Here is a 27,175-nt window from a genome sequence, read left to right on the forward strand (position 1 = left end):
GGTGGCTCACCCCTGTAATCCCAGCGCTTTGGGAAACTGAGGTGGGTGGATTACTGGAGGCCAAGAGTTCGAGAGCAGCCTAGACAACGTGGTGAAACCCCGTCTCTACTAAAATACAAAAATTAGCCAGCTGTGGTGGCGAGTACCTGTAATCCCAGCTACTCAGGAGGCTGAGGCAGGAGAATCATTTGAGCCCGGGAGGCAGAGGTTGCAGTGAGCCGAGATCACACCACTGCACCCCAGCCTGGGCGACAGATCGAGACTGTCTCAAATAAATAAATAAAAAATTAAGTGGCTATTTAAAAACTTTAATTACAGGGATTTTTAGTAAAGAGTGTTTTGTTGGGCATATTGCACCCAGCTAAAAGACTGCATTTCCTAGACTCTCATGCAGCCCTTCTGTGGCTAAGTCTGACGGGTGAGATGTATATAGAAGCATAGTGTAGTGCTTCTGGGAGGAAGGGGGCCTCCCTTCCGGCAAAATGGTGATAGTAAAAGCAATATAATCTTGGCTGGGCACGGTGGCTCACTCCTGTAATCCCAGCACTTTGGGAGGCTGAGGAAGGAGGATTGCTTGAGCCCAGGAGTTTGAGACCAACCTGGGCAACTCAGTGACCCCATCTGTACCAAAAAAATTTAAAAATTAGCTAGGTATGTGGCGTACACCTGTAGAAAACCCAGCTGCTTGGCAGGTTGAGGTGGGAGGTTTCCTTGAGCCCAGGAGGTTGCTGCAGTGAGCTGTGATGATACCACTGCACTCCAGCCTGGGTGAGAGAGAGAGACCCTGTCTCTAGGGGGAAAAAAAAAAAAAAAATCTTGTTCAAGCTACTACTATTTTGAGATTTTTCAAATCCAAATTGACACAGATGAGAAGAGTAAAAAATAATCTCAGGCTAAGGGACTTGGCTAGGGATCCCTTCTCTCTCCACTTTTTCCATCCCCCATGCACAGGCCTACAACTCCCCTCTCTTCCCAAACCCTCCCTTCACAACACACAAACCAGTCTGCACACAGCCTTATAAATATTGATTTTATAGAAAGGACCAATTCAAAATTGGTCAGATGCCACACGCTAGAAGCTTCCAGAACCACAATGATGGAAAGAAAAAAAAGAAAACAAAAAACAGAACAAACAAAAATACCCCAGACCAAAATGCCTGAAAAATCAAGGTCCTGGTTGACCAAAGGATTCTTAAAGAAACATGTGGCTGGGGTGAGGAGACCCCAATGCCTGAACGAGAGCCCAGAGTGGAAGGAAAAACAACCCAGAAATGCAAATCCGAAGTCCCTGCCCACGGGGCCCCCCCACGCTGTCAAAAGCGAGGCAAAGGGCTTCACAGCTTTATGGGGGTGGGGTTGATGGCAGTAGCTTAAATAATAACGGGAGGAGGAGGATTTTTATACTTCAGCTTTTTTTTTTTCTGCCCCCCTCTTCCGCGTAGAGGAAGAGGAGAGACTGGTAGCTTGAGGTTAAGGAGAAAACAGTATTTCCCCCCCACTTCTTTAATAGGCAAACCATCTAGAAATGGACTGTCATAAAAAAAATGCCAGATCCCACCTGTGACCTGACAGCCCCCAATTCCTGGAGAGGTGAGAGCTGTGGTGTGGCAGGTTAGGAGAGGTGCCAACCTTGGGCGATGCGGCTTCTTGGGAAATAACAGCTCCAGCGAGAAAGAATTGGGGCGAGGGAGAGGATGGGGGCCAGAATGGGGGGACCCTTAAGTGGTACCAAAATTAGCTGCCGTCTGCTCCCTGCTGGTGGGTCCTTGGGGTGGAAAGCATGGCAGGGAGGGGGTTGGGGCTGAATGGAGAAGAAAGTGAGATGCTGATTAAAAAAAAAAACACCCTTCTCAGAGGGTCCACGGCCCTGGTTCTGAAGAGTAGAAAATCAACAGGATCAAGCAGAGTGCTTTCCTGGGTCACCCCTGCTGAACCCCAGCTCAGTTCCGGTGAGGGAATCAATGCTGCCTGGAGTAGGGGAATAGGCAGGCGGCCCAGTCCGGACCCTCGGCTCCCGGGGGAGAGGGGAGGGGTGGGCGTGGTGGGCTCTCCCCTCCCCTCCCCCGGCTTCACCTCCCCTCCTCCCGGCCGGCCCGGCCCCCGCCTGGCCCATTGCAGGGCAGCACCCAGTTGTTATCGTGGAGGCCCAGGCGGCAGCCGGGAGTCTCGCGGTCGGCTCGGCGGCAGCACATCCAGTAGGAACGTCCGTAAGGCAGGTCATGGTGGTAGGGCTTGGGGTGCCAGCGGCAGAGCGACACGTCGCCCTTCTCGTATCTCTTGCGGCACTGTTTGCACGGATCATCGCGGTAGAGCGGGTCTCGGCTCCAGCGCGAGTCTGTGGCCCGCACGCCAAACGCCTCGATGATGCCCTTGAAGTGGTGGCAGGTGCACTTGAGGGCGGCCAGCGCGCGCGTGGGCAGGAAGCTGAAGATCTTGACCAGCACGTGCTCGGGCAGCAGCAGCATGTACTGTCGCGGCTCCAGCAGCCGCTGAATCTTGAAGCGGATCTCTAGGAAGTCGTGCGACACGTGCCGGTACAAGCGGCACAGGGAGGTGTCCGCCGTGCCCTCGGCATCGTCTGGGCCGGGCGCAGTGGCCGGGGAGTCGGCCGGGGGTGGCTCCGGGGGCCCGTCCGGCCCGCGGTTCTGGAGAAAGAAGAGCTGGCCCGGAGGCGGCGGTTCCTCCGGGCTGACTGTCAGGCACACAGTCTCCTCCTTCACGTTCTTGGTGCCGTCCTTGCCAAAGAAGATGCACTCATCTACCACGCCCGTCACCACCACGTCCACGTGGAAGCCTGACGCTCCGCAGTCCCGGGCAGGGGGCGGAGGGGGCGCCGGGGGAGTGTCCTCAGGCCTGGCGGGTGCCGGGCTGTCACCCTCACTGGCCTCATCCGCCCTGGCCAGCAGGAACTCCACGTTGCTGGGGAGGGCATCCCGCGAGGGGCTGATGAGCTGGTATAAGTCACATGTGATCTTGTCCTTGGCTCGGGCCCCAGGACCTGGGCTGCCAGGGTAGGCACAACCAGGCCTGCCCCCGCCCCCACTGGGCAGGCCGCTGTCTGGTGCACGGGGCTCCCGGCCGTTGGAGATGCGGAAGGCGATGCGCACCTCCCCAGGGCCTGGCCCGGGCCGCTCTTCCTTGCGGAGGCCCTTGGTGGGAGGGCTGTCCCTCTGCGCTTCAAAGTGGGCCACGGCCTCGGCTACACGGCTGCAGTCCCCACCACCGGACCGCCGTTCAGATCCCACCCCCTTGGCCGGTCCACCTTGCTCCGCGGACACAAAGACTACAGGCGCTGGGGTGGTCGGTCGTGGGTAGCTCTGCAGGGCCAGGGCTGCCCGCTGTTCCACCAGGGCCACCATCTCGGCCACAGAGAGCAGGTCCACGTCGTCACCGGCTGAGGCGGGGCCCTCCTCAGCAGCAGGGGGGCCCTCCCGGCCCCCTGGGTCAGGAGGAGCCTTGGTGGGGTCAAGACAGCGCCTCCGCCGCTTGGCCTTGGAGCTATCGCTGCCCCAGTGCCCCTTGACCTTCATGGAGCTGGCCCGGCTGCCCCCACCACACTGGTGGGCCACAAAGAAGGCCACCTTCTCCTTTGTATTCCCGGGCTTGATGACATACCACGTGTCCAGGAGGACTCGACCCTCATCACCAGCAGCTGCTGCTGAGAGGAGCGGAGCCGGCTGGGAGGCAGGGACCTCAGCGGCCAAGGCGGGTGGTGTGTTCTCTGAGTGGGCAGGCCCATGGTCTGGCTCGGCCCCGCCACCAGGCTCAGGGCAGGCTGATGGCTTGAGGGCCGCAGAAGGCGGGCGCGGCTGGTTCTGTGAGTAGGTGCCAAAGGGCCGGGGGCACCATAGCTGGAAGGGCAGGAGGCTCCCGCGGTCCATGCTGGGGGATGATGGCAGACAGGCTGGGCTTCACCGCATCTCAGGACCTAGGTGGTGGTGGGAGGCTCCACATGCCACCTGGAGACAGGAAGAGGAGGTTGGGGAGCTAGGGGGACAGCCTTTCTTCCCAGGACCACCCCAACCTCCACCTCTCCTTAGACCAAACCAGACCATCAAGAACTCTATTCCTGGCTGGGCGCGGTGGCTCACGCCTGTAATCCCAGCACTTTGGGAGGCTGAGGCGGGCAGATCACCTGAGGTCAGGAGTTTGAGACCAGCCTGGCCAACATGGTGAAACCCCATCTCTACTAAAAATACAAAAATGTGCTGGGCGTGATGGTCCACGCCTGTAATCCAAGCTACTTGGGAGGCTGAGGCACGAGAATCGCTTGAACCTGGGAGATGGAGGTTGCAGCGAGACCAGATGGCACCATTACACTCCAACCTGGGCGACAAGAGCGAAACTCCGTCTCAAAAAAAAAAAAAAAAAAAAAGAACTCTGTTCCCACTGCCATGCTCAGGTGAGCAGAGACAGAGGTTGCAGAGGGGATGAGAGACGCCCTTTTAACTTGCAGAGTGGGACCCTAACTGGCAGCATGCTCCAACCCCATAGATCCTACCCCACTGTCCAACTGCCTTTGCCCACAATCCAGAGGCCTTTAAACTGCCATAACTTTTACACTTAAGTGAAAGGACCACTGACAGACAAGGTCCTTTTTCTATTTGCTCACTCAGTAGCTCGTTCCTGAAAAGACAGAAATTCCCAGCCCCACCCACAGCTATGGCTGCTTAAACCCACAGAGAGAGGAACGAAATGCGCTGGGATGGGGATGAAAATCTGAGGTCAGATTCAGACAAGCACTTAAGAAATCGGCTTTTGTTTTTTTTTTCAGGTCGTGGGGCTTAATGAGAATTTATTAAAGCTGTGTGTCCTCAGTCAGAAAAATGCACACCCTTGCAAAGACAGTACAGGGGATTCCCTAAAGCACAGCCGTGGACCCGCGGAGTAAGAGGGCCTGTTCTAGAGCCTAGGAGGAGTTCCAGGCTGCAGGGAGCAATGATGGCACCACTGCACTCCAACCCGGGTGACAGAGTGAGACCCTCTAAAAAACAGAGAACAAAGCCGGGTGTGGTGGCTTGTGCCTGTAATCTTAGCACTTTGGGAGGCTGAGGTGGGCAGACTGCTTGAGCCCAGGAGTTTGAGACCAGCCTGGGCAAAATCCATCTCTACGAAAAAAGATACAAAAATTAGCCGGGTGGGGTGGGGCACACCTGTAGTCCCAGCTACTTGGGAGGCTGAGGTGGGAGTATCGCTTGAGCCCAGGAGGTGGAGGCTGCAGTGAGCTGTGATGCTGTGATCATACACTGCACTCCAGCCTGGGTGACTGAGACAGAACCCATCCTGGGAAAAAAAAAAGAAAGAAAACACAAGGGGGCCTGTTCTAGCCTAGCTTTCTCCTCAAGCTGCACACAGATAAACAGAGGCTCAGAGTGGGGAAGGGTGACATAGCTAAGATTACAGCGGGTCCGGAGCAAAAAGAGGCTCTCAACTTGATTTCTGGACTCTTCAATTTAGGGTTCTGTTAATGACTATTTTATTTTGGAATGACTTGATGTGAATGACCTAATCTGGAGGCAGTCTTGCGCATGAGTCCGATATGATCACTTTCACTGCAGTTTGAACCTACTAAGTAACATATGCCTCAATCTTTCTCTGGCTGATCTCCCTCCAGACAGCTCAAAACCAAAATGACCCTTTAAACCTTGAAACTTCCACATGCCTACAGGCCAGAGAGGTGAGCAAACTATGGCCCAGAAGCCTAATCCAGCTCGCTGTCTTTGTAAATAAAGTTTTATTGAAACATGCTCATTTGTTTATGGATGCTTTCATCTTCAACAGCAGAGCTGAATAGCAGAACAAAGACCACATGGCCTGCAAAGCTTAAAATACCCATTATCTGGCTCTTTATGGAAAAAGTTTGCCAACTCCTGCAGTACAGACCATCCCTCTAAATTCAAGCAATTCCAGGCCTGGCGCAGTGACTCACACCTGTAATCCCAGCACTTTGGGAGGCCGAGGCAGGCGGATCATCTGATGTCAGGAATTCGAGATCAGCCTGGCTAACATGGCAAAACCCCGTCTCTACTAAAAATACAAAAATTAGCCAGGCGTGGTGGTGCGCGCCTGTAGTCCCATCTACTCAGGAGGCTGAGGCAGGAGAATAGCTTGAACCGGGAGGCGGAGGTTGCAGTGAACTGAGATCTTGCCATTGCACTCCAGCCTGGGCGACAAGAGCTAAACTCCATCTCAAAAAAAAAAAAAAAAAAAAAAAAAAGAAAACAAAACAAAATCCAGACAGTCTCCAAGCACTCACAGGTAACAGTAAACACAGAGAATCCCCATGTCAAGAATCTTTATCTCCACTCCATAATCCCCAATCCCACCTACCCCTCAAATACTTACAGTCCCTGCTGTAATCTCAGCTCAGTGTTAAAAATATCACTCCACAGCCTCCAAAACCTATAGAGGTTCACATATATGTTGAGTATCTCAAATCTGAAAATCCAAAATGCTCCCAAATTCAGAACTTTTTGAGTGCCAAGATGACACTGATAGGATATGCTCATTAGAGCATTTCAGATTTTTCAGACTTGGCATACTCAACTGATAAGTATAATGCAAATACTCAAAATCCAAAGAAATCCAAAATCCGAAACACTTTTGGTCCCAAGATTTTCGGGTAAGGGATACTTGACCTGTATAACCAACTGCCCAGGGAGGTAGGCTAACACAGCAAAAGCCAGTCTCTACAGATGCCATCCTGCTACAACCTGGCCACCCCCTCAAGTCCCCTAATCAGTTCCAACCTTACCCCCAGCATCTCAATGTCCTCCCCCAAATATCGAAAAGCTTTCAAATACTACTTTAAACCACCGAACCTAAAAATATCCTCTCCAGCACTGAAGGGCCGAATCTCAGTCAACCTCTCACAGATCCCAACACAGCAATTCCCCAAACTATGTCATAAACAACCACTCTCCCGGAATCCTATACTCCCCCCAACCCTCCTCCATTATCTCCCAATTCCACTAGAAGCCTCCAACAGCAGACGAACTCTTTGAAAACACAAAAGCTCCCTAACACTTTAAGATGAATCTTAAACCATAAAAATGTTTCACAAAGCCAAAAAAAAAAAAAAACCAAAGAAACCTCACAAATGTTACAATAGCAGACATGTGCTTACTGCACGCTCGCTGCGAGCTTACTAGGTACTGCGCTAACAATTCCTAATCCTCCTCGGTCCCTAGGAAGCAGGTAGTGTTATTAATGTCTAGTTCCCGATGAGACACAGGTGAAATCTCCTGTCCGGGTTAAGACAGGTAGGAAGTCAAGACGCGAGCCCAGACATTCCAGCTCCAGGACTGGTACTCTCGGGCTCTTTGCTTCTGTCTCTCCGGGAGCTCCCCAGATCCTATGCCCAACAAACACTCCAAAACACAAAGGGAACCCGATCCCGAAAACACAACCGAACCTTCCGCATTACAAACGAACCCAAACTCCAAGGTGCCCCTTAAGCGCAAGAGAACCCCAAAAGCATCCCCACGTTAAAACTTCCCCAAGCCCCAGAACATTTTGCAAATGGAAAAGGAACCCCCAGGTCTTGGAACCGCCCCCCCCAAAGAAGCCTTCCAAACCCCTCAGGTGACCCTCGAAACCTACACACGCCCCCAAAGAGCCCTCACCCGCAGCCCCCCCAGGCGGCGGGAGAAGGCTGCAGCCCACACGCATGCGCGCGAAAGGTAAAAGGGCCCGCCCCCTCGCTCCTTCCCTCCGGCCACCGCGCGGGCAGACTAGCAACTAGCTTCCCTCCGCCCCTTTGTTGACAGACGCGCGCGTGACGCTCTCAGCCAATGAGCGGCCGCCATTCGGGGCCGTGCCCATATAAGGCAGGCCTTGGCGAAGGGGCCCAACTTCGAAATAGGGAGGAGTAGGCGAGAGGTGACGGGAGTGGGTGGTGGGGTAGACACAGCCGGATGCAAGGGAGCGTGGAATAACTCCCAACGTCCAGCTAAACGGAACAAGGTCAGGGCAAAGGCCACGACACTCCAGAAGAGGCTTATTACACCACGTTCCCTCGAACAGAAGCCCTGATTGACGCTTGAGACTTAAAGGGCCAGGCAGCCCGGGGATTAAGAACACCAAGGCGGAAGGAAGCAGGCGGAGAGATCAGAGTATCCAGCTTTGGTTGGGAACTATGGGGGCGGGGGGCGGGCTGAGGATTTCCGCGGGGGGAATTGGGCATCGGGATAACCCCACCCTGAAAAACAAATGGACAGAGCCCTACGAAGGTTCCCACGGCAACTGAAAACAAGCCTCTAGGCCTGGCGTTCAAGGCTCAAGCCGTGTAGCCATTCGGAGCTGCCAGTTCAGCCTTTCCAAACAGGCGCCCCAAACCTGCCTCACTTAGTACAAAAGAGCAGCCAGAAAAGTCCTGTTAAAGCACAGTCCTGTAAACCTGAACCCGTCCCTATCCTGGTGAGAACCTGCCATGGCTCCCCAGTGCCCTCTGGAAAACACCCAGGTACCCCACCTGTCCAGTCGCATCCCTCCCCACTCCTCCGCCCCGCAGGCAATACCCCAGTGCACCCTGGTGGGCACCTGATCTGGCATACATAGAATACTCAGGACCCATCTGATCCCCGGTAGGAGTGATCGTCTCCACGGTATGGATGAAGAAACTGACGCAGGGCAGGTCTCCTGACCACAAGGTCACACAGAGCTGGAGTGTGAGCTGGAGCAGGGATATGAAACCAGGGAATCTGATTTCCTAGTCACTGTGCCCTACTGTTTCACTATATATTCCCTGGGGTTTCAGCTCGACCACCCCTCCTCTAAGAAGCTGACACCCCCAATCCCCCTAGGCCAGGTCAGGCTTCACCCAGGGCGTCCATGCGGTGGGCTCATTGCTATCTATTCCTCAAAGTTACCGGGCTCTTGCCTTCCCTGGTCTCTGCATTTGCTGTTCCCACCAACTGCAATACATTCCCCCTCTGCAAGGCTCAATTCCTTACTTCATTCAGGTCCGTGTTCAAATGCAGTTTTATTAGAGAGGCCTTCTCCAACTCCCTTCCTGGAAATCACCCACCTGCCCAGAGGGGACCTCTGGGTTCCCTCTTCCCTGCCTACTCTGGGTCATCATTGTCTGGGGTGGGTCTCTCTCCAGGCCTGAGACAGGATCTTCTAACTCCCCCACACTGAGCCCAGCATAAGGCCCTACACTAGGTCAGCCTTCAGCAACTACTCCATGAAAATCTATTCATTGTAAAACATTGTGAACCAAAAATATGGAAAATCAAAAGATGGCAAAAAACTGGCTGGGAAAACACGAACCAAGAGACAAGTAGAGGAGTAACATTACCCCTTAAAAAAAAAAAAAAAAAAAAAAAAAAACTTGGCCAGGCACGGTGGCTCACACCTGTAATCCCAGCACTTTGGGAGGCAGAGTGGGGAAGATCCCTTGAGCTCAGGAGTCTGCGACCAGCCTGGGCAACATGGTGAAACCCCATCGCTACAAAAAATACACAAATTAGCAGGGTGTGGTGGCACGTGCCTGTAGTCCCAAGTACTCAGGAGGCTGAAGTGGGAGGATTGCTTGAGCCCAGGAGGTAGAGGCTGCAGTGAGCTCAGATCGGGCCACTGCACTCCACTCTGGGTGACAGCACAAGACTGTCTTAAATTAAATTAAAAATAAATTAATTAAATAAATAAAAAATAAATAAACTGACAAAAGCAATGGATGATGACAAAACAAAATGACCAATTATTTACTTCTCTACATGAGTCCCTAGGGCTGGGGGAGGGAGGTGGAAGTGACCCATTATACACAAAAGTTCTCAACATACATGATCCAAATACTATGGCTTCCAAAAAATAAAGCAAAAAACGACCATCTCTACACATGACAGCCATAAACTTACAAATGACAAGGGAAAGTTTGTTAAATCCACAATTGATATGGGAAAACTTAACATATTTCTAAGAAAAGACTGCTTGGGAAAATTAGTAAGGACCTGAACCACGCAATCTACACCCTTGGTTGAATGCCCCCAACAATTAAATAATCCACATATTTACATCCCTAGCATACATACATGGTGCATTTGCAAAAACTTGTCTCTGACATTCACTGTGGTCCTGCATGCTGGCCATTGTTGGGCGCTGGAACACACAGGTGACACTGAGCTCCCCAGGAATGGCTCATGGGAAGGGGGTCAGACATCCAAACAAACAGTCAGAACCAACATGAATATATTAGAAAATGATAATCACAACAGCAGTCAATACTCGAGCACTCTACAAATATGAACTTGTTTGATTCTTCCATCTCCTATTTTTAATTTCGTGTTGAAGATAAGGAAACTGAGGGAGAGGATGGCTAAGTAATTGCCCTCATTTATAGCTTTGTGGCAGAACTCTGTTTTTGTGAGTGTGTGTTTTGTTTTTTGTTGTTTTCTGAGATGGTCTCACTGTCACCCAGGCTGGAGTGCAATCTCGCCTCAACACAGCCTCAATCTCCTGGGCTCAAGTGATCCTCCCATCTCAGCTGCCTTCTTTTTTTTTTTTTTTTTTTTTAAGACAGAGTCTTGCTCTGTTGCCCAGGCTGGAGTGTAATGGTGCGATCTCAGCTCACTGCGATCACTGCAACCTCTGCCTCCCGGTTCAAGCGATTTGCTTGCCTAAGCCTCCCAAGTAGCTGGGACTACAGGTGTGTGCCACCATGTCCAGATAATTTTTTCATTTTTAGTAGAGATGGAGTTTCACCATGTTGGCCAGACTGGTCTCGAACTCCTGACCTCAGGTGATCCACCCCACCTTGGCCTCCCAAAGTGTTGAGATTACAGGCGTGAGCCACTGCACCTGGCCTAATATTTGTATTTTTAGTAGAGACAGGGTTTCACCATGTTGATCAGGCTGGTCTTAAACTCCTTACCTCAAGTGATCCACACGCCTCAGCCTCCCAAAGTGCTAGGATTACAGGTGTGAGCCACTGCACCCAGCCTATCGAGGAGCTGAAACCACAGGTGTATACCACCACGCCCAGCTAATTTTTACATTTTTTTGTACTGATGAGGTCTCACTATGTTGCCTAGGCCAGTCTTGAACTCTTGAACTCAAGCAATCCTCCACCTTGGCCTCCCCAAGTGCTGGGACTACAGGCAGGAGCAACCACACCAAGTCAGAACTTAGAATCAAAGATCAGCTGACTCCAGAGCTCAAGGTCTAAACTACAATATAAACATCATCCTGGCTGGGCGCAGTGGCTCACACCTGTAATGTGGTGGCAGGCTCCTGTAATCCCAGCTACTCAGGAGCTTGAGGCAGGAGAATTGCTTGAACCCAGGAGGCGTGGCTGCAATGAGCCGAGATTGCACCACTGCACTCCAGCCTGGGTGACAGAGCAAGACTCTCAGCCAAAAAAAAAAAAAAAAAAGAAGTGAAGGGGGGAAAAAAACAACAGAATAAACCAAACAAATAAGGAAAAATAGGCCAGGTGTGGTGGCTCGTGCCTGTAATCCCAGCACTTTGGGAAGCTGAGGCAGACAGATTGCTTAAGCCAATGAATTTGAGACCAGCCTGGGCAACATGGCAAAACCCTGTCTCTACTAAAAATACAAAAATTAGCCAGCATGTGCCTGCAGTCACAGCTACTCGGGAGGCTGAAGTGGGAGGATCGCTTGAGCCCGGAAGTGGAGGGTGCAGTGAGCTGAGATTGTGCCACTGCACTCCAGCCTGGGTGACAAAGCGAGACCCTGGCTCAAAAACACCAAAACAGAAAGAAAGAATGGAAAAATAATGATAAATGGTAAAGCGTAGATGTCTGACCCCACCCCACTTCCCCATCCCCACCCCTAGTCAGATGACCCCGCTCCCCATCACAGGGCCAGGGTCACACCCAGCACAAGGTACTTGCCCAGTTACATGGGAATTGGTGGCAGGACACCAGGGTTTTGTTCCTGGTCCTGTTTCTTTTTTTTTTTTTTTTTTTTGACAGGGTCTTGTTCTGTCACCCAGGCTGGAATGCAGTGGCACGATCTCGGCTCACTCGAACCTCTGCCTTGTGGGTTCAAGCAATTCTCCTGCCTCAGCCTCCCAAGTAGCTGAGACTACAGGCGCCCGCCACCACACCCGGCTAATTTTTTATATTTTTAGTAGAGACAGAGTTTCACCATGTTAGCCAGGATGGTCTCGGTCTCCTGACCTCGTGATCCACCCAAAGTGCTGGGACTATAGGCGTGAGCCACCACGCCCAGCACCACCCCACCCTTTTTTTTTCTTTTTTTGAGATGGAGTCGTGCTGTTGCCCAAGCTGGAGTGCAGTAACACGATCTCGTCTCACTGTAACCTCCACCTCCCCTGCCTCAGCCTCCTGAGTAGCTGGGATTATAGGCACCTGCCACCATGCCCGGCTAATTTTCGTATTTTTAGTAGAGACAGGGTTTCACCATGTTGGCCAGGCTGGTCTTGAACTCCTGATCTCAGATGATCCACCCACTTCCCGTAGTGCTGGGATTACAGGCATGATGCACCGCGCCCGGTCCCTATTCCTTCTATGCCCTACCCTGCTGCTCCTTTGTCCAGAATCCTGACTCATCTATACCTCACCCATGGCTTTTTGGCCTTAGAGTCCACTGGGTCCCCTCCCTTTTAAGTTTTCCTTTCTGACTAATGCTCCCTGAAGGCAGGAATCATCCAAGCCCTGAGATCCTGGAAGCAGACAGGAACCAGACAGGGCCTGCTGGATCCCAGCTTTCCCACCTCTGGCAGTATGACCTCAGGCAGGTTTTACAGCCCCATGTGCCTCAGTTTCCCCCACTGTAAAATGGCAATAATGACAGCATCCACCCATGGGCTGGCTGACCATCCGCTGAAACAAACCCAGCAGAGCACCTGGTACCAGTTTGGCACTGAGGCGTAGCTCACACCTGTAATCCCAGCACTTTGGGAGGCCCAGGCAGGCGGATCACAAGGTCAGGAGATCGAGACCATCCTGGCTAACACGGTGAAACCCCGTTTCTACTAAAAATACAAAAAATTAGCTGGGTGTGGTGGCGGGCACCTGTAGTCCCAGCTACTCAGGAGGCTGAGGCAGGAGAATGGCGTGAACCCGGGAGGCGGAGCTTGCAGTGAGCCGAGATTGCGCCACTGCACTCCAGCCTGGGCAACAGAGCCAGACTCTGTCTCAAAAAAAAAAAAAAAGTGGGCTGGGTGTGGTGACTCATGCTTGTAATCCCAGCACCTTGGGAGGCTGAAGCGGGCACTTGAGGTCAGGATGAGACCAGCCTGGCCAACATAGTGACACCTTGTCTCTACTAAAAATACAAAAAATTAGTTGGGCATAGTGACAGGCGCCTATAATCCCTGCTACTTGGGAGGCAAAGGCAGGAGAATCGCTTGAACCTGGGAGGTGGAGGTTGCAGTGAGCTGAGATTGTGCCACTGCACTCTAGACTGGGCTACAGAGGGAGACTCCATCTCAAAAAAATAAATAATTTTACATAAAAATTGAAAGTGAAGGCTGTGGGTGGTGACTCATGCCTTAATCCCAGCACTTTGGGGGGCCAGGGCAGAAGGATCGCTTGAGCCTTGGAGATCAAGACCAGCCTGGGAAACAAAGTGAGACCACACCTCTAAAATAATTTTTTAAATTGGCTGAGCATGGTGGCATGAGCCTGTAGTTCCAGCTACTTGGGGAGGATGAGACAGGAGAATCCGCTGGGCCCAGGAGTGTGAGGCTGCAGTGAGCTATGATCATGCCACTGCACTCCAGCCTGGGCAACAGAGGTGGGCCCTGTCTCTAAGTAAATAAATGAATGAAACACTTGTGGATTACTTAGGGAATGAACGCTAATTTTCCAGAGGAGGAAACTGACGTCCAACGGGATCAAATGACTTACCCTAGATCACACAGCTGATGAGAGATGAAGCCAGGACTCAAAGCTGGGCACTCTGGCTTTTTCATTTTATTTTTGTTTTGTTTTGTTTTTTGTTTGAGATGATCTCACGCTGTCACCCAGGCTGGAGTGCAGTGGTTCTGTCACAGCTCAATGTAGCTTCAACCTCCTTGGCCGCCAAGCCCAACTAATTCTTCTTTTTTTTTCTTAGACGCAGTCTCACTCTGTCACCCAGGCTAGAGTGCAGTGGCATGATCTCAGCTCACTGCAACCTCTGCCTCCCAGGTTCAAGCAATTCTTCTGCTTCAGCCTCCCGAGTAGCTGGGACTACAGGCGTGCGCCACCACGCCCAGCTAATTTTTGTATTTTTAGTAGAGACAGGGTTTCACCATGTTGGCCAGGCTGGTCTTGAACTCCTGATCTCAGGAGTTCAAGAAAAAAAAAAAGAAAACTTGTGCTTTTAGGAGTAAGAGAGCTTTACCATAGCAGTTAGAAATACATCATTAAACGCGGTAAAAAATACAATTTTTTTCTTCGTTTCCTAGTACATGTCACAGGTTTTGAAATAAAGATGGTAAAAATACCATTTTGTATGAGTAAGCTTCAGACAAGCACAGGCTGAAAACAAATTTAAGATTTTAAGAAAAGGCAAAATAACTTGGAAAGCAGACAAATGCTCTAAGACAAATAAATGAAGGCAACGGAAAACAAAAAAGTGTCAGATCACCCCAGGGTGGCCAGATGTGACACATAGGATCGGGGACAAGTGAGAGACTGGCAACTTTTCCCCAAACCAATAGGTTTTCAGATAATTCAATGAGGGCCGGAGACAGAATGTTAAAAAATCCATGAAAGCAGTGACAAGCAGGCCAAGCTGGCATAAGGGGCTGAAAATGAATTGGGAATAGAGAAACCCAAACTTGAAAATGAGCACAAATGCTCGCATACTTGCAGAACTGCCCTACCATTATGACAACAGCAAGTTCCCCAATGGCAGGGTCGAGTCTGCACCCAATACAGGCGCTGGCACATGGTAAGTGCTCTATTAACACTTGTGGGCTGGGCTCTGTGGCTCATGCCTGTAATCCCAGCACTTTGGGAGGCCGAAGTGGGAGGATCACTTGAGTCCAGGAGTTTGAGACCAGCCTGGGCAATATAGCAAGACCCTGTCTCTACAAAAAAAAAATTCTTTTTTTTTTTCTGTTCGAGACGGAGGCTTGCTCGTTACCCAGGCTGGAGTGCAGTGGTGCAATCTCAGCTCACTGCAACCTCCGCCTCCTCGGGTTCAAGTGATTCTTGTGCCTCAGCCTCCCGAGTAGCTGGGACTACAAGCACACGCCACCACGCCTGGCTAATTTGTATTTTTAGTAGAGATGGGGTTTCACCATGTTGGCCAGGCTGGTCACAAGCTTCTGACCTCAAGAGATCCGCCCATGTAGGCCTCCCAAAGTGCTGGGATTACAGGCATGAGGCCACTGTGCCCCATCAACAACAAAAATTTTTTTTTAATTAGCTGGGCATGGTGGCAAGCACCTGCAGTCCCAGATACTCTGGAGGCTGAAGCAGGAGGATCACTTGAGGCCAGGAGGTTGAGGCTGCAGTAAGCTGTGACTGCACCACTGTACTCCAGCCTGGGCAACAGAGACAGGCCCTGTCTCTAAATAAATAAATAGGCTGGGCTCGGTGGCTCAACCCTGTAATTCTAGCACTTTGGAAGGCTGAAGTGGGTAGATTACTTGAGCTCAGGAGATCGAGACCAGCCTTGGCAGCATGTATTATTCATCTCTACAAAAATTACAAAAATTAGCCAGGTGTGGTGGCATGCCCCTGTAGTCCCAGCTATTTTGGAGGCTGAGGTGAGAGGATGGCTTAAGATCAGGAGGTGGAAGTCACAGTGAGCCAAGATAGTGCCACTGCATTCCAGCCCGGGCAACAGAGCCAGACCCTGTCTCAAAAAATAAATGAACAAATAAATAAATAACTAAAACACTTGTGGGCCAGGTGCGGTGGCTCACACCTGTAATCCCAGCAGTTTGGGCAGGTCGACAGCTTGAGTCTCATTGTTCAGGACTAGCCTAGGCAACATGGCAAAACCCTTTCTCTACAAAAATTTTTTTAAAAATTAGCCGGGCATGGTGGTGTGCACCTGCAGTCCCAGCTACTTGGAAGGCTGAGGTGGGAGGATGGCTTGAGCCTGGGAGGTAGAGGTTGCAGGGAGCCGAGACTGTACCACTGCACTCCAACCTGGGCAATAGAGCCAGACTTTGTCTCAAAAATTTAAATAAAAATGAATAAACAAACAAACACATGGACTACTTAAGGAATGAACCCCATTTTCCAGATTCAAAGTTGGGCACTCTGACTCCAGAGTGCATTTTTCTCTCTGTTTTCTTTTTGTTTTGTTGTTGCTTTGATTTTTTTGTTTGTTTGTTTGAGATGGTCTCGCTCTATCACCCAGGCTATAGTGCAATGGGGCAATCAGAGCTCACTGCAGCTTCCACCTCCTGGGCCCAAGTGATCCTCCCGCCTCAACCTCCAGAGGTGCTGGGACTATAGGCTCATGCCACCAAGCCTGACTAATTTTTTAAAAAATTTATTTGAGGCTGGGTGCAGTGGCTCATGCCTGTAATTTCAACACTTTGGAAGGCCAAGACGGGCGGATCATTTGAGCATAGGAGTTCAAGACCAGCCTGGGCAACATAGTGAGAACCCGTCTCTACAAAAAAGATACAAAAATTAGCTGTGTATAGTGGCATGCAACTGTAGTCCCAGCTATACTCAAGAGGCTGAGGTGAGAGGATCACTTGAGCCCGGGAAGTTGAGGCTGCAGGGAGCTGAGATCGCACCACCGCACTCCAGCCTAGGAGACAGAGCAAGACTCCATCTAAAAAAAATGGCTGGGCACGGTGGCTCACACCTGTAATTCTAGCACTTTGGAAGGTTGAGGCGGGTGGATCACTTGAGGCCAGGAGTTTGGCACCAGCCTGGCCAACACAACGAAATCTCGTCTCTACTAAAAATATAAAAATTAGCAGGGCATAGAGGTGTACACCTGTAATCCCAGCTACTTGGGAGGCTGAGGCAGGAGAATTGCTTGAACCCAAGAGGCGGAGGTTGCAGTGAGCCAAGATCATGCCACTGCACTCCAGCCTGGGCAACAAAACAAGACTGTCTAAAAAAAAAAAAATTGTTTGTAGAGATGAATTTTTCCTGTGTTGCCCAGGCTGATTTCAAACTCCTGAGTTCCACTGATCCTGCTACCCTGTTAATCCCAGCCTCCCACCTTGGCCTCCCAAAGTGCTAAGATTATAAGCATGAGCCACCTTGCCCAGCCTCAGTACCTTTTCTTGAAAGAATAAAAATCATAGAAAGACCTCACACTTATTGAGAGCATAATACACCCCAGGCATTTTATATATGCCACCTCATCAGTTACCACGTCAACTCCTTACCAGAAGCTCGGAGTTTAAATGTGGTCCCATTTTTACATGAGAATACTGAGGCTGGCTGGGGACTGGGGCTCATGCCTGTAACCCCAGCACTTTGGGAGGCCTAGGCGGGTGGATCACTTGAGGTCAGGAGTTCAAGATCAGCCTGGGCAACGTGGTGAAACGCTGACTCTACAAAAATTAGGCAGGTGTGGTGACACATGCTTGTAGTCCCAGCTACTCAGGAGGCTGAGGTGGGAGGATCCCTTGATCCTGGGAGGTGGAAGTTGCAGTGAGCCAAGATGAGGCCCCTGCATGTCAGCCAGGGCAACAAAGTGAGACCCTGGTTCAAAACAAAATAAAGGAAAAAAAAAGAGGTCGGAGCAGTGGCTCACGCCTGTAATCCCAACACTTAGGGAAGTCAAGGAGGGTGGATCACCTGAGGTCAGGAGTTCGAGACCAGCCTGGCCAAGATGGTGAAACCTCATCTCTACTAAAAATACAAAAATTAGCTGGGCGTGGTGACACAAGCCTGTAATCTCAGCTACGCAGGAGGCTGAGGCAGAAGACATCATTTGAACCCGGGAGGCGGAGATTGCAGTGAGCCAAGATCACACCACTGGCCTCCAGCCTGGACAAGAGTGAGACTCTGTCTCAAAAAAAAAAAAAAAAAAGGGAAAAGAAAACTGAGGCCCAGAGTGGGAATACAGCTTGGCCAAGGTCACACAGCAACAGAAGCAGGGTTTTGACCCTGGGCCTCTCTGAAGCCAGTGTTTTCAACCATAAGCTTACTACCACAGCCAATGAATTAAGCCCAGAAAGCTCACAATAAACCAAACTGTTTCAAGGTGAATTTACAAAGTTGTCAAACTGCCCAATGAGGCCTTAATGACCCAAAAGTTAAACGAACAAAAGCAAACTAACAACAACAACAACAAGAAAAACCTAGTTAGAAATATTTTCTCTTCACTGAAACACCTGGAGTAAGGCCAGACTGGGTATTTGGCGGGGACAGGAATGGGAATGGGGACACACTGAGTTTCCTTGTTCTTTTTTTTTGAGACAGTCTCACTCTGTCGCCCAGGCTGGAGGTGCAGTGGCACAATCTTGGCTCACTGCAACCTCCACCTCCTGGGTTCAAGAGATTCTCCTGCCTCAGCCTCCTGAGTAGCTGGGACTACAGGCGCCCACCACCACACCCAGCTAATAGAGATGGGGTTTTGCCATGTTGGCCAGGCTGGTCTTGATCAAACTCTTGGCCTCGGGCAATCTGCCCGCAACGGCCTCCCAAAGTGTTGGGATTACAGGCATGAGCCACCATGCCCAGCCCACAGATTGAGTTTGTAAGCACCCTCTCCAGAAGTCGTAATTGGATTTAGGAGCCCAGAGGTGGAGGGCAGGGACATGGTGACAACATGAGAGAGAAAGGAGACAGCCTGACATCTTCCCTCTCGGTTCCTCTCTACTGCCTTCTCTTTCCCACTGACATTCAAAAACAACAACTCACAGGTACTGAGCCCTTCCATAAGTATTGGAGTAAGGGCTCATAAAGTAAGTTCCACTATACTGCATTATCTTCCCAAAACTTCTCACCTTCCTAGGGTTACTGATCCCATTTTATAGGTGAGAAGAACCCAAAAGAAGAACGCTTGCCCAGGGCCAGGCATGGTGGCTCATGCCTGCAATCCCAACACTTTTGGAGGTTGAAGCAGGAAGACCCCTTAAGCCTAGGAATTTGAGACCAGCCTGAGCAACAAAGTAAGACCCGCGTCTGTACAAAAATAAAAATAAAAAATTAGCCGTGTGTAATAAAAAATTAGTCCCAGCTACTTGGGAGGCTGAGGTGGGAAGATCGCCTGAGCCCAGGAGGTTGAGGCTGCAGTGAGTCATGATTGCGCCACTGCATTCCAGCCTGTCTGGGCAACAGAGCGAGACCCTGTCTTTAAAAAAATAAAAAGGCCGCGCACGGTGGCTCACGCCTGTCATCCCAGCACTTTGGGATGCTGGGGCGGGCAGATCACCTGAGGTCGGGAGTTCAAGACCTGTCTCTACTAAAAATACAAAATTAACCAGACGTGGTGGCGCATGCCTGCAATCTCAGCTACTCGGGAGGCTGAGGCGGAGAACTGCTTGAACCCAGGAGGCGGAGATTGCGGTGAGCCGAGATTGCACCACTGCACTCCGCCTGGGCAACAAGAGCGAAACTCCGCCTCAAAAACAAAACAAAACAAAACAAAAAACCATAAAAATAAAAATAAAAATAGGGCCAGGCGCAGTGGCTCACGCCTGTTAATCCCAGCACTTTGGGAGGCCGAGGCAGGTGGATCACCTGAGGCCAGGAGTTCAAGACCAGCCTGACCAACATGCAGAAACCCTGTCTCTACTAAAACTACAAAAATTAGCCAGGGCGTGGTGGCACATGCTTGTAATCCCAACTACTCAGGAGGCTGAGGCAGGAGAATCGCTTGAACCCGGGAGGCAGAGGCTACAGTTAGCCATACCACTGCACTCCAGCCTGGGTGACAGAGGGAGACTGTCTCTAAATAAATAAATAAAAATAAATAAAAGACTTGCCTAAGGTCATATAGCAAGTAAACGGCAGAACTAATATTCTAGACTGCTTTGTTCTCTGTCTCTACTCATCACATTGTATATTTCAGTATGGAGAGGGGACTAAATTATAGTGCTGAAAGCACAGATTCTGAGCCAGGCTGCCAAGATCGGAATCCTGAGTCTAGCAATTAATGCTGGATAGCCTTGGGAAAGTTGCTTAATTTCTCTGTACTTCTGCTTCCTTTCCGTAAAATGGAGAAAATAACAGCACCTACCCCTCAGGGGTGTTATCAGAATTAAATGAGTTAATGTGTACAAACAGCTAAGGACAGGGCCAGGCATTTTGTAAAACAATAAGCGTTAGCTGTAATCCACAGTGGGGAGCCCCTACATGCTTCTGAGCTGGGGTGTGTGCCCAGATCAGTGCCAGCTTTTGAGAAAACGCCTCTGGGACTGGACTGGAAAGGAGGAAATCCATTAGCACCTGTAACCCAGTCACATTCCGGGGGCGGAGAACTTCCCACCAACAGCTCTGAGACTGAAACTTCACAGCCCAGCTCTCCCACTAATAGTAACGATTTTAATGACTCCCTTTAATCCTGTTCTCAGAGGCAAGCTTGCTGTTCCCATACTACAGATAAGGGCACTGAGGCTCACAGATTTGTCCATGGCACAAAGGGGTGGAAGAATAGGGGATGTGAATGCTGTACTTCTTCTCATAGGGATAAACCATTATACTCTTCTAAATTCCACCGGGGAAGTGAGGGTGCGAAAGGCTGTCTCGATGGCCCTTTCTGGCCATATTATCCTACAGTTCTGTGCCTGTCCAGCTTACCGGGAGTCTCTGGCGGGACTAGGGAAATTATCACTACATCCAGGCCCCTAATTTCACGCTCCTTACCCCACCCTCAGTCCTGGAGCCTAAACCCACACTCTATCCTACCACTGATTTCTCCCTCCTACCTCCTCAACTTGCCTTCCTGCCCCCAATCCGATCCAGAGGCCCCAACCCACTGCGTCCACCGTTCGCCTGTCCCTTGGAGCTTCCAGAACCCCTCACTCATCCTAACCCTGATCCTCATACCCTCGCCGCAGGTTAACCCCCCATCGAAATCGACCCCTTCAGGGCCTCTACCTGGATGTCCAGCCCCGTCTCCAACTCGGGGCCCACTTCCCCAGCTCTGAGCCCCTTTACAATCAATTCCAAAGCTCCACTCCCACCCCACCTCCAAGACCCCTCCCCAAGCCACCATTCTTCTACTACTACCTCCGGCTCCCATTCCTCCCAGTCCTCTCCCCCAGGCAATCTCCCCTCACCCAGCCCCTTCTTTCGCCCCTGCCTCTTCCCCCTCGTCACCCGGTCCCGAACCCCCGTCCTGACTCTCCAGCGCCCCCGGCCCGCGCCTGGGCTCTCACCATCGCCGCGCGCTGCATCTCCCTCGGCTACGCGGGTTTCCCCCACTCGCTCCTCTCCAGCCTCCCCTTCCGGGTTCTCGTCCCGAAGCCCGCTGGGAATTGAAGTCCGGGCAGCCACGGACTACATCCCCCAGAAGGCAGCACGGTCAAGCTTGGAGGTGGGGTAGGAAGCAAATTAGGCGGGCGGAGGAAAAGAACGACTCGAACTCCCGGGAGACAAAGCCGGGGAGGACTTGGCAGCGCAAGCGCAGGGTGCTTCCCCGCTGGGCGCGCTGGGAGATGGAGTCTAGCCAGGAGGGCTCCATTTTTGCCCGAGGCCCTTGGGAAGGGAATTGAGAATATTGCAATAGGGTGTTGGTGAGGGGTGGAGAGTTGGGGAAGAGCAAATTTATTGATTCATTTGTGCCGATCAACACAATAGCTAACAGCTCCTTGTGCTTTTCCAAACTCCTTCCCATCCATCCCCTTCCTTTTTTTTTTTTTTTTTTTGAGACGGAGTCTTGCTCTGTCACCCAGGCTGGAGTGCAGTGGCGCAATTTCGGCTCACTGCAACCTCCGCCTCCTGGGTTCAAGCGATTCTCCTGCCTGAGCCTCCTGAGTAGCTGGGATTACAGGAGCCCGCCACCACGCCCGGCTAGTTTTTGTATTTTTAGTAAAAACGGAGTTTCACCATGTTGGTCAGGCTGGTCTTGAACTCCTGACCTCATGATCCACCCGCCTCGGCCTCCCAAAGTGCTGGGATTACAGGCGTGAGCCACCGCGCCCGGCCCGTCCCCTCCTTTCTTACCTCCTGATTTACAAATGAAAAAATTAAGCCTTAGGAGGAAGGAAAGTCCCATACATTAGGAGTTAGTCCACATCATAGAATAGCAGCTCCACATCGCTCGAGCCCAGGAGTTCGAGGCAGTGAGCTAGTGTTACACCACCGCCCTCCATGCAGTTCAGCCTGGGCGACAGAATGAGACCCTGCTGCCTCTTAAAATAAAAGAAGGCCGGGCGCGGTGGCTCACACCTGTAGTCACAGCACTTTGGGAGGCCGAGGCGGGCTGATCACAAGGTCAGGAGATCAAGACCATCCTGGCTAACACACTGAAACCCCATCTCTACTAAAAATACAAAAAATTAGCCGGGCTGGGTGGCGGGTGCCTGTAGTCCCAGCTACTGGGGAGGCTAAGGCAAGAGAATGGCGTGAACCCAGGAGGCGGAGCTTGCAGTGAGCCGAGATCGCGCCACTGCACTCCAGCCTGGGGGACAGAGCGAGATTCCGTCTCAAAAAAAAAAAAAAAAAAAGAAGAAGAAGAAGAAGAAGCTCCACGAGGGCAGAGATCTTTGTGTACCTTGTTCAAGCACCTAGAACAGCGTAAACATGTGTTCAGTAAATATTTATTGCATCGGAACTATATGCCAGACACCCTACAGACAACCCTGGTAATAATTACAATCCCAAATTTATAAGGCAGAAAGAGATTAAGCCTCTTGTCGCTGGCAACACAGCCAAGAAAACGATTTGAACTGAAATGTATTGGATTTCAGGGTTTCTACTCTTGACTAGGTCGTTAGTTCATCTCCCCTTAAGACGTATTTTCCAGGCTGGGTGCGGTGGCTCATGCTTATAATCTCAGCCGGGAGACTGGCTTTAGTCCAGAAGTTTAAGACCAAACTAGGCAGCAAAGTGAGACCCTCGTCTCTACCAAAAAAAAAAAAAAAAAAAGCCCAAATCTTTTATTCTTTTTCTTTTTCTTTCTTTTCTTTTTTTTTTTTTTTTTTTTTAGACAGAGTCTTGCTCTGTCGCCCAGGCTGGAGTGCAGTGGCGATACCAGCTCATTCAACCTCCACCTCCCGGGTTCAAGTGATTCTCCTGCCTCAGCCTCTGGAGTAGTTGGGACTACAGGCGCGCCCCACCATGCCCGGCTAATTTTTGTATTTTTAGCCGAGACAGGGTTTCACCATTGTTGGCCAGGCTGGTCTGGAACTCCTGACCTCAAGTGATCCGCCCGCCTCGTCCTCCCAAGAAGGCCCAATTCAAATGGCCGTCCTCTTTGAATCCTTTCCCAACGTATTGTTCTCTGCATTAACCGAGTTCCCGTCTCACCGGATTCTCATGGTCTCGGGGGTTCTCACGGTCTTCTCGATTGCACTGGGAAGACAGTGGCTAAGTTCCCACCATCTAGCCTGGTGCTTGGCACACAGGAGGCCCTCATGAATCACGAACTGAAGGGAAAAGGTGGAAATGGGACATCATAGGGCCAGAAGGGACACAGGCGAGCTCGCTCTCTCTCTCTTCCTGAGAGTTGGCAGTTGAGGAAACCCAGCCTACTTGGGATGCAACGGCCCTGGACCACGCGGGTCGTGCAGGGGCGTGACCGCTTAAAAAGGCGGGTGGCTGAGCGGGCGCTGATTGGTCACCTAGCGGCTCACGCCGACCAAGGCTTTGTCAGAAGGCTCGAGGCCGAGCTCACGCTGTGCAAGACGACAGGGCCCTTCCCGAGGCGCGCGTGCGCACGGCCACTTGCACCCTGCCCTTTCAACCCCGTCGTCTCGTGCCCAGCACACCTTGGCTGGAACTGGTAGGGGCGTGGCCTGGCCTCAGGAACGCACTCTTGCTCTGCTCCTCACGCCTCGCGCAGGATCCTCGCGCCGGGAGGATTCGCACCCAACCCCAAGCCCGGTTGGGAACGTGGTGTCCGAGACCGTCTGGGATCCCCGCGCGCACGGCCGGCTTCCCGGGACCCGCGCGAGACGCTGTCTGATCGGGCTCCCTAAAGTGGGGCCCGGAGAAACCAGAACGGCGGGGGCAGCCTCACGCCATTTTGCACGCCCTGAGGCGGGTGCTGGAGGCCAAGGGAAATGGGGCGCGGGGCAGGGGGCCTGCCCCAGCACTAGCTGGGCTTAGGGGAACCCGGGATCCCCACAGGAGCCTCCCTCGGGGGGGCTCAGGGGAATAGAACATGCTCTGGGTGCAGGGCCACGGGCGACGGAGTTTGGGTTTGAAGCCGGGGGTCCAGGTTCAAGTTTGAGGAACGGAAGACTCTGTTTGTGTTGGGAATCCGGGCTCTCGAGTTCTGATCTGGGATCTCGCGATTTGTGTCTAGGGGTGACTAGTTCTGGAATCTGAAGAGCTTGAGTTTTGTGACTGGAAGCTTTCTCCTTGGAATCCAGAGATCCCAATTTGGGGATCTGGAAGTCTTAGTTCTGAGTTATGATGTAACATTTTGAGAGTCTGGAGCCTGATTTGGGGCAACTGAAGCCTCAGTATACATTTAGGGCCTAAATCCCAATGTAGAGTATGAAGCTTTAGGATCTGGAGTCGCAGTTTGAGTCTTTAGAAGCACGTTTTAGGGCCTGGAGTGCCCACATTGAGTATGAGAGCTCCAGTTTTAGGGTCTGGGGTTTCAGAGTAGGACCCACATTCGAGATCTCAGTTTTAGGGTTGGGGCCACAATTTGAGGGACAGTTTGGACGTCTAAGAGGTCAATCTGGAGGAGTGAGATTTGTTTCATAGGGGCCTGGATTTCTTATCTTAGGATATAGGTTCATAGTGTTACAGCTTGCAGTCTGTAATCTTAGTATTAGGATCATATTTGAAGATCAGAAGTTGACAGTTTGAGGGTCTGGGGTATCTCAGTATTAGAATTTAGGGTTTGTAGGTTTGGGAGGGCTCCTTTTTTTTTTGTTTTTGAGACAAGGTCTCACTTTGTCACCCAGGCTGGAGTGCAGTAGTGCGATTTTAGCTCACTGCAGCCTTGACCTCCTGGGCTCAAACCATCCCCCCACCTCAGCCTCCCAAGTAGCTGGGACTACAAGCATGTGCCACTATGCCCAGGTAATTTTTTTTTTTTTTTTTTTTGTAGAGGTGGAGTTTTGTCATATTGCCATGCTGGTCTCAAACTCCTGAGATCAAGCAATCCTCCTGCCTTGGCCTCCCAAAGTGCTAGGATTACAGGCGTGAGCCACTGTGCCTGGCTTTGGGAGGGCTCCAAAGTGAGGATTTAGGTCCTCATTTTGGGACTCTAAAGTGTTAGTTTGAGTGCCTTTTTAGAGGTTTAGGGGTTTGTTTTTGTTTTTGTTTTTTGAGACACAGTCTCACTCTGTTGTCCAGGCTGGAGTGCAGTGGCTTAATCCTGGCTCAGTGCAACCTCCGCCTCCCAGGTTCAAGTGATTCTCCTGCCTCAGCCTCCCAAGTAGCTGGGATTACAGTCGTGCACCACCACACCCGGCTAATTTTTGTATTTTTAGTAGAGATGGGGTTTCACCATGTTGGCCAGGCTGGTCTCAAACTCCTGACCTCGAGTGATTTGCCTGCCTCGGCCTCCCAGAATGCTGGGATTACAGGTGTGAGCTACCACTTCTGGCCAAGGTTTAGCTGTTTAATTTGGGTCTTTGGGCCCATAATTTGTTGGGGCTAGGGACTCTTATTTTGGGATCTCTGGGTGCTCAAAGGAGCATCATAGGGAAGATGAAGGGTGCCCATCAGGGTTCCTGCCCATCCTTCCTGCAATCCCAGAGGTCACTAATCATTCTTTTTCCCTCTTTGCAGATGTTTGGTTCCAGCAGATACTTGGGTTCCTCTGAACAGCCCAGAGATAATTCACTGGGTCCCAATGACAGGTAAGGGCTTGCCCCATCTCCCTTATAGCCCCAGCCACTCTCATTGAATAATAATAACAAAAACATTTGCTGAGCATTTACCGTTTGCTAGATTCTTTGCCAAACCTTTTGTTTGTATGATAACTGTTAATCCATACAACAATCTCATGAGGAAGTTGTGTACAAAGATGCCTACCATTTTCCAGATGAGAGTACTCTGAGGTGATCGGCAAAGATCATTTCTTATTTATTTATTTATTTATTTTTGAGACAGGGTTTCACTCCTGTTGCCCAGGCTGGAGTGCAGTGTTGTGATGCCAGCTCACTGCAACCTCCGCCTCCTGAACTCAAGTGATTCTCCTGCCTCAGCCTCCCCAGTAGCTGGGACTACAGGCGCATGCCTCCATGCCTGGCTAATTTTTGTATTTTTTGTAAAGATAGGGTTTTGCCATTTTCCCCAGGCTAGTCTTCAACTCCTGGCTTCAAGTGATCTGCCTGTCTCAGCCTCCCAAAGTGCTGGTATTACAGGTGTAAGCCACCATGCCCAGCCCATTTCTTTTTTTATTTTTAGGGCAAAGATAACTTCTAAGGTCCTTGCAGCCTGTGACATTCTGAGTTTGTTTGTTTTCAGAGTTAGGGTATCACTCTGTTGCCCACGCTAGAGTGCAGTGGTGGCATCATAGCTCACTATAGCCTCGGACTCCTGGGTTTGAGCCTGGGCTTGATCCTCCTGCTTCAGCCTTCCAAACAGCTAAGATTACAGGCACATGCCACCACACCCAGCCAGTTTTTCTATTTGTTGTAGTGACAGGGTCTTGCTATGTTGCATAGGCCTGTCTTGAACTTCTGGCCTCAAGTGATCCTCCTGTCTTATCTTCCCAAAGTGCTGGAATTACTAAGCCACCACGCCCAACTGACATTCTGAGTGTCTTTCTTTCTTTCCTTTTCTTTTTTTTTTTTTTTTTTTTAAGACAGAGTCTAACTCTGATGCCCAGGCTGTGGAGTGCAGTGGCGCAATGTTGGTTCACTGCAACCTCTGCCTCCCAGGCTCAAGCGATTCTCCTGCCTCAGCCTCCCAAGTAGCTGGGATTACAGGTGCCCGCCACTATGCTCAGCTAATTTTTTTGTGTGTATTTTTAGTAGAGACAGGGTTTCACTATGTTGGCCAAGCTGGTCTTGGACTCCTGACCTTGCGATCCGCCCGCTGGAGTGCAGTGGCGTCATCTGAGCTCACTGCAAGCTCAACCTCCCGGATTCACGCTATTCTCCTGCCTCAGCCTCCTGAGTAGCTGGGACTACAGGCGCCCGCCACCATGCCTGGCTAATTTTTTATATTTTTTTTAGTAGAGATGGGGTT

At 51.1% G+C, this 27,175-nt stretch overlaps 2 protein-coding genes across 4 annotated transcripts in view; one reads left to right on the forward strand and one right to left on the reverse strand.

Moving 5' to 3' along the window:
- Positions 1-1,011: 1,011 nt before the first annotated feature.
- FBXO46 (F-box protein 46) lies at positions 1,012-23,566 on the reverse strand. 2 transcript variants are annotated; one of them, XM_019016600.4, is made up of 2 exons: positions 23,324-23,566; positions 1,012-3,959 (listed from the first exon to the last, which is right to left on the reverse strand). In XM_019016600.4, exon 2 carries the CDS (start codon positions 3,879-3,881, stop codon positions 2,070-2,072), a length of 1,812 nt encoding a protein of 603 aa, XP_018872145.1. In that variant the 5' UTR covers positions 3,882-3,959; positions 23,324-23,566; the 3' UTR covers positions 1,012-2,069. The 2 variants fall into 2 exon arrangements, with proteins under 2 accessions (XP_018872145.1, XP_004061028.1); XM_004060980.5 differs by lacking the exon at positions 23,324-23,566 and adding an exon at positions 21,232-21,283.
- Positions 23,567-23,810: 244 nt separating this feature from the next.
- Positions 23,811-27,175, forward strand: part of MEIOSIN (meiosis initiator) — a 30,072-nt gene continuing 26,707 nt past the window's right edge. Inside the window, exons 1-2 of one of the 2 annotated variants that reach the window (XM_055369761.2) lie at positions 23,811-24,059; positions 25,769-25,839. In XM_055369761.2, the coding sequence (XP_055225736.1) occupies positions 25,769-25,839 (71 nt within the window). In that variant the 5' untranslated portion in view covers positions 23,811-24,059. Of the gene's footprint in view, positions 24,060-25,768; positions 25,840-27,175 lie in introns of those variants that run through there. The other variant, XM_019016027.4, reaches the window with a different exon arrangement.

The sequence above is a fragment of the Gorilla gorilla genome, chromosome 20 (assembly GCF_029281585.2).
Source record: "Gorilla gorilla gorilla isolate KB3781 chromosome 20, NHGRI_mGorGor1-v2.1_pri, whole genome shotgun sequence".
NCBI classification, from domain to species: Eukaryota; Metazoa; Chordata; class Mammalia; order Primates; family Hominidae; genus Gorilla; species Gorilla gorilla.

Excerpts from the sequence above, each read along its gene's own strand:
- FBXO46 (XM_019016600.4), bottom strand. The coding sequence starts at position 3,881 with ATGGACCGCGGGAGCCTCCTGCCCTTCCAGCTATGGTGCCCCCGGCCC.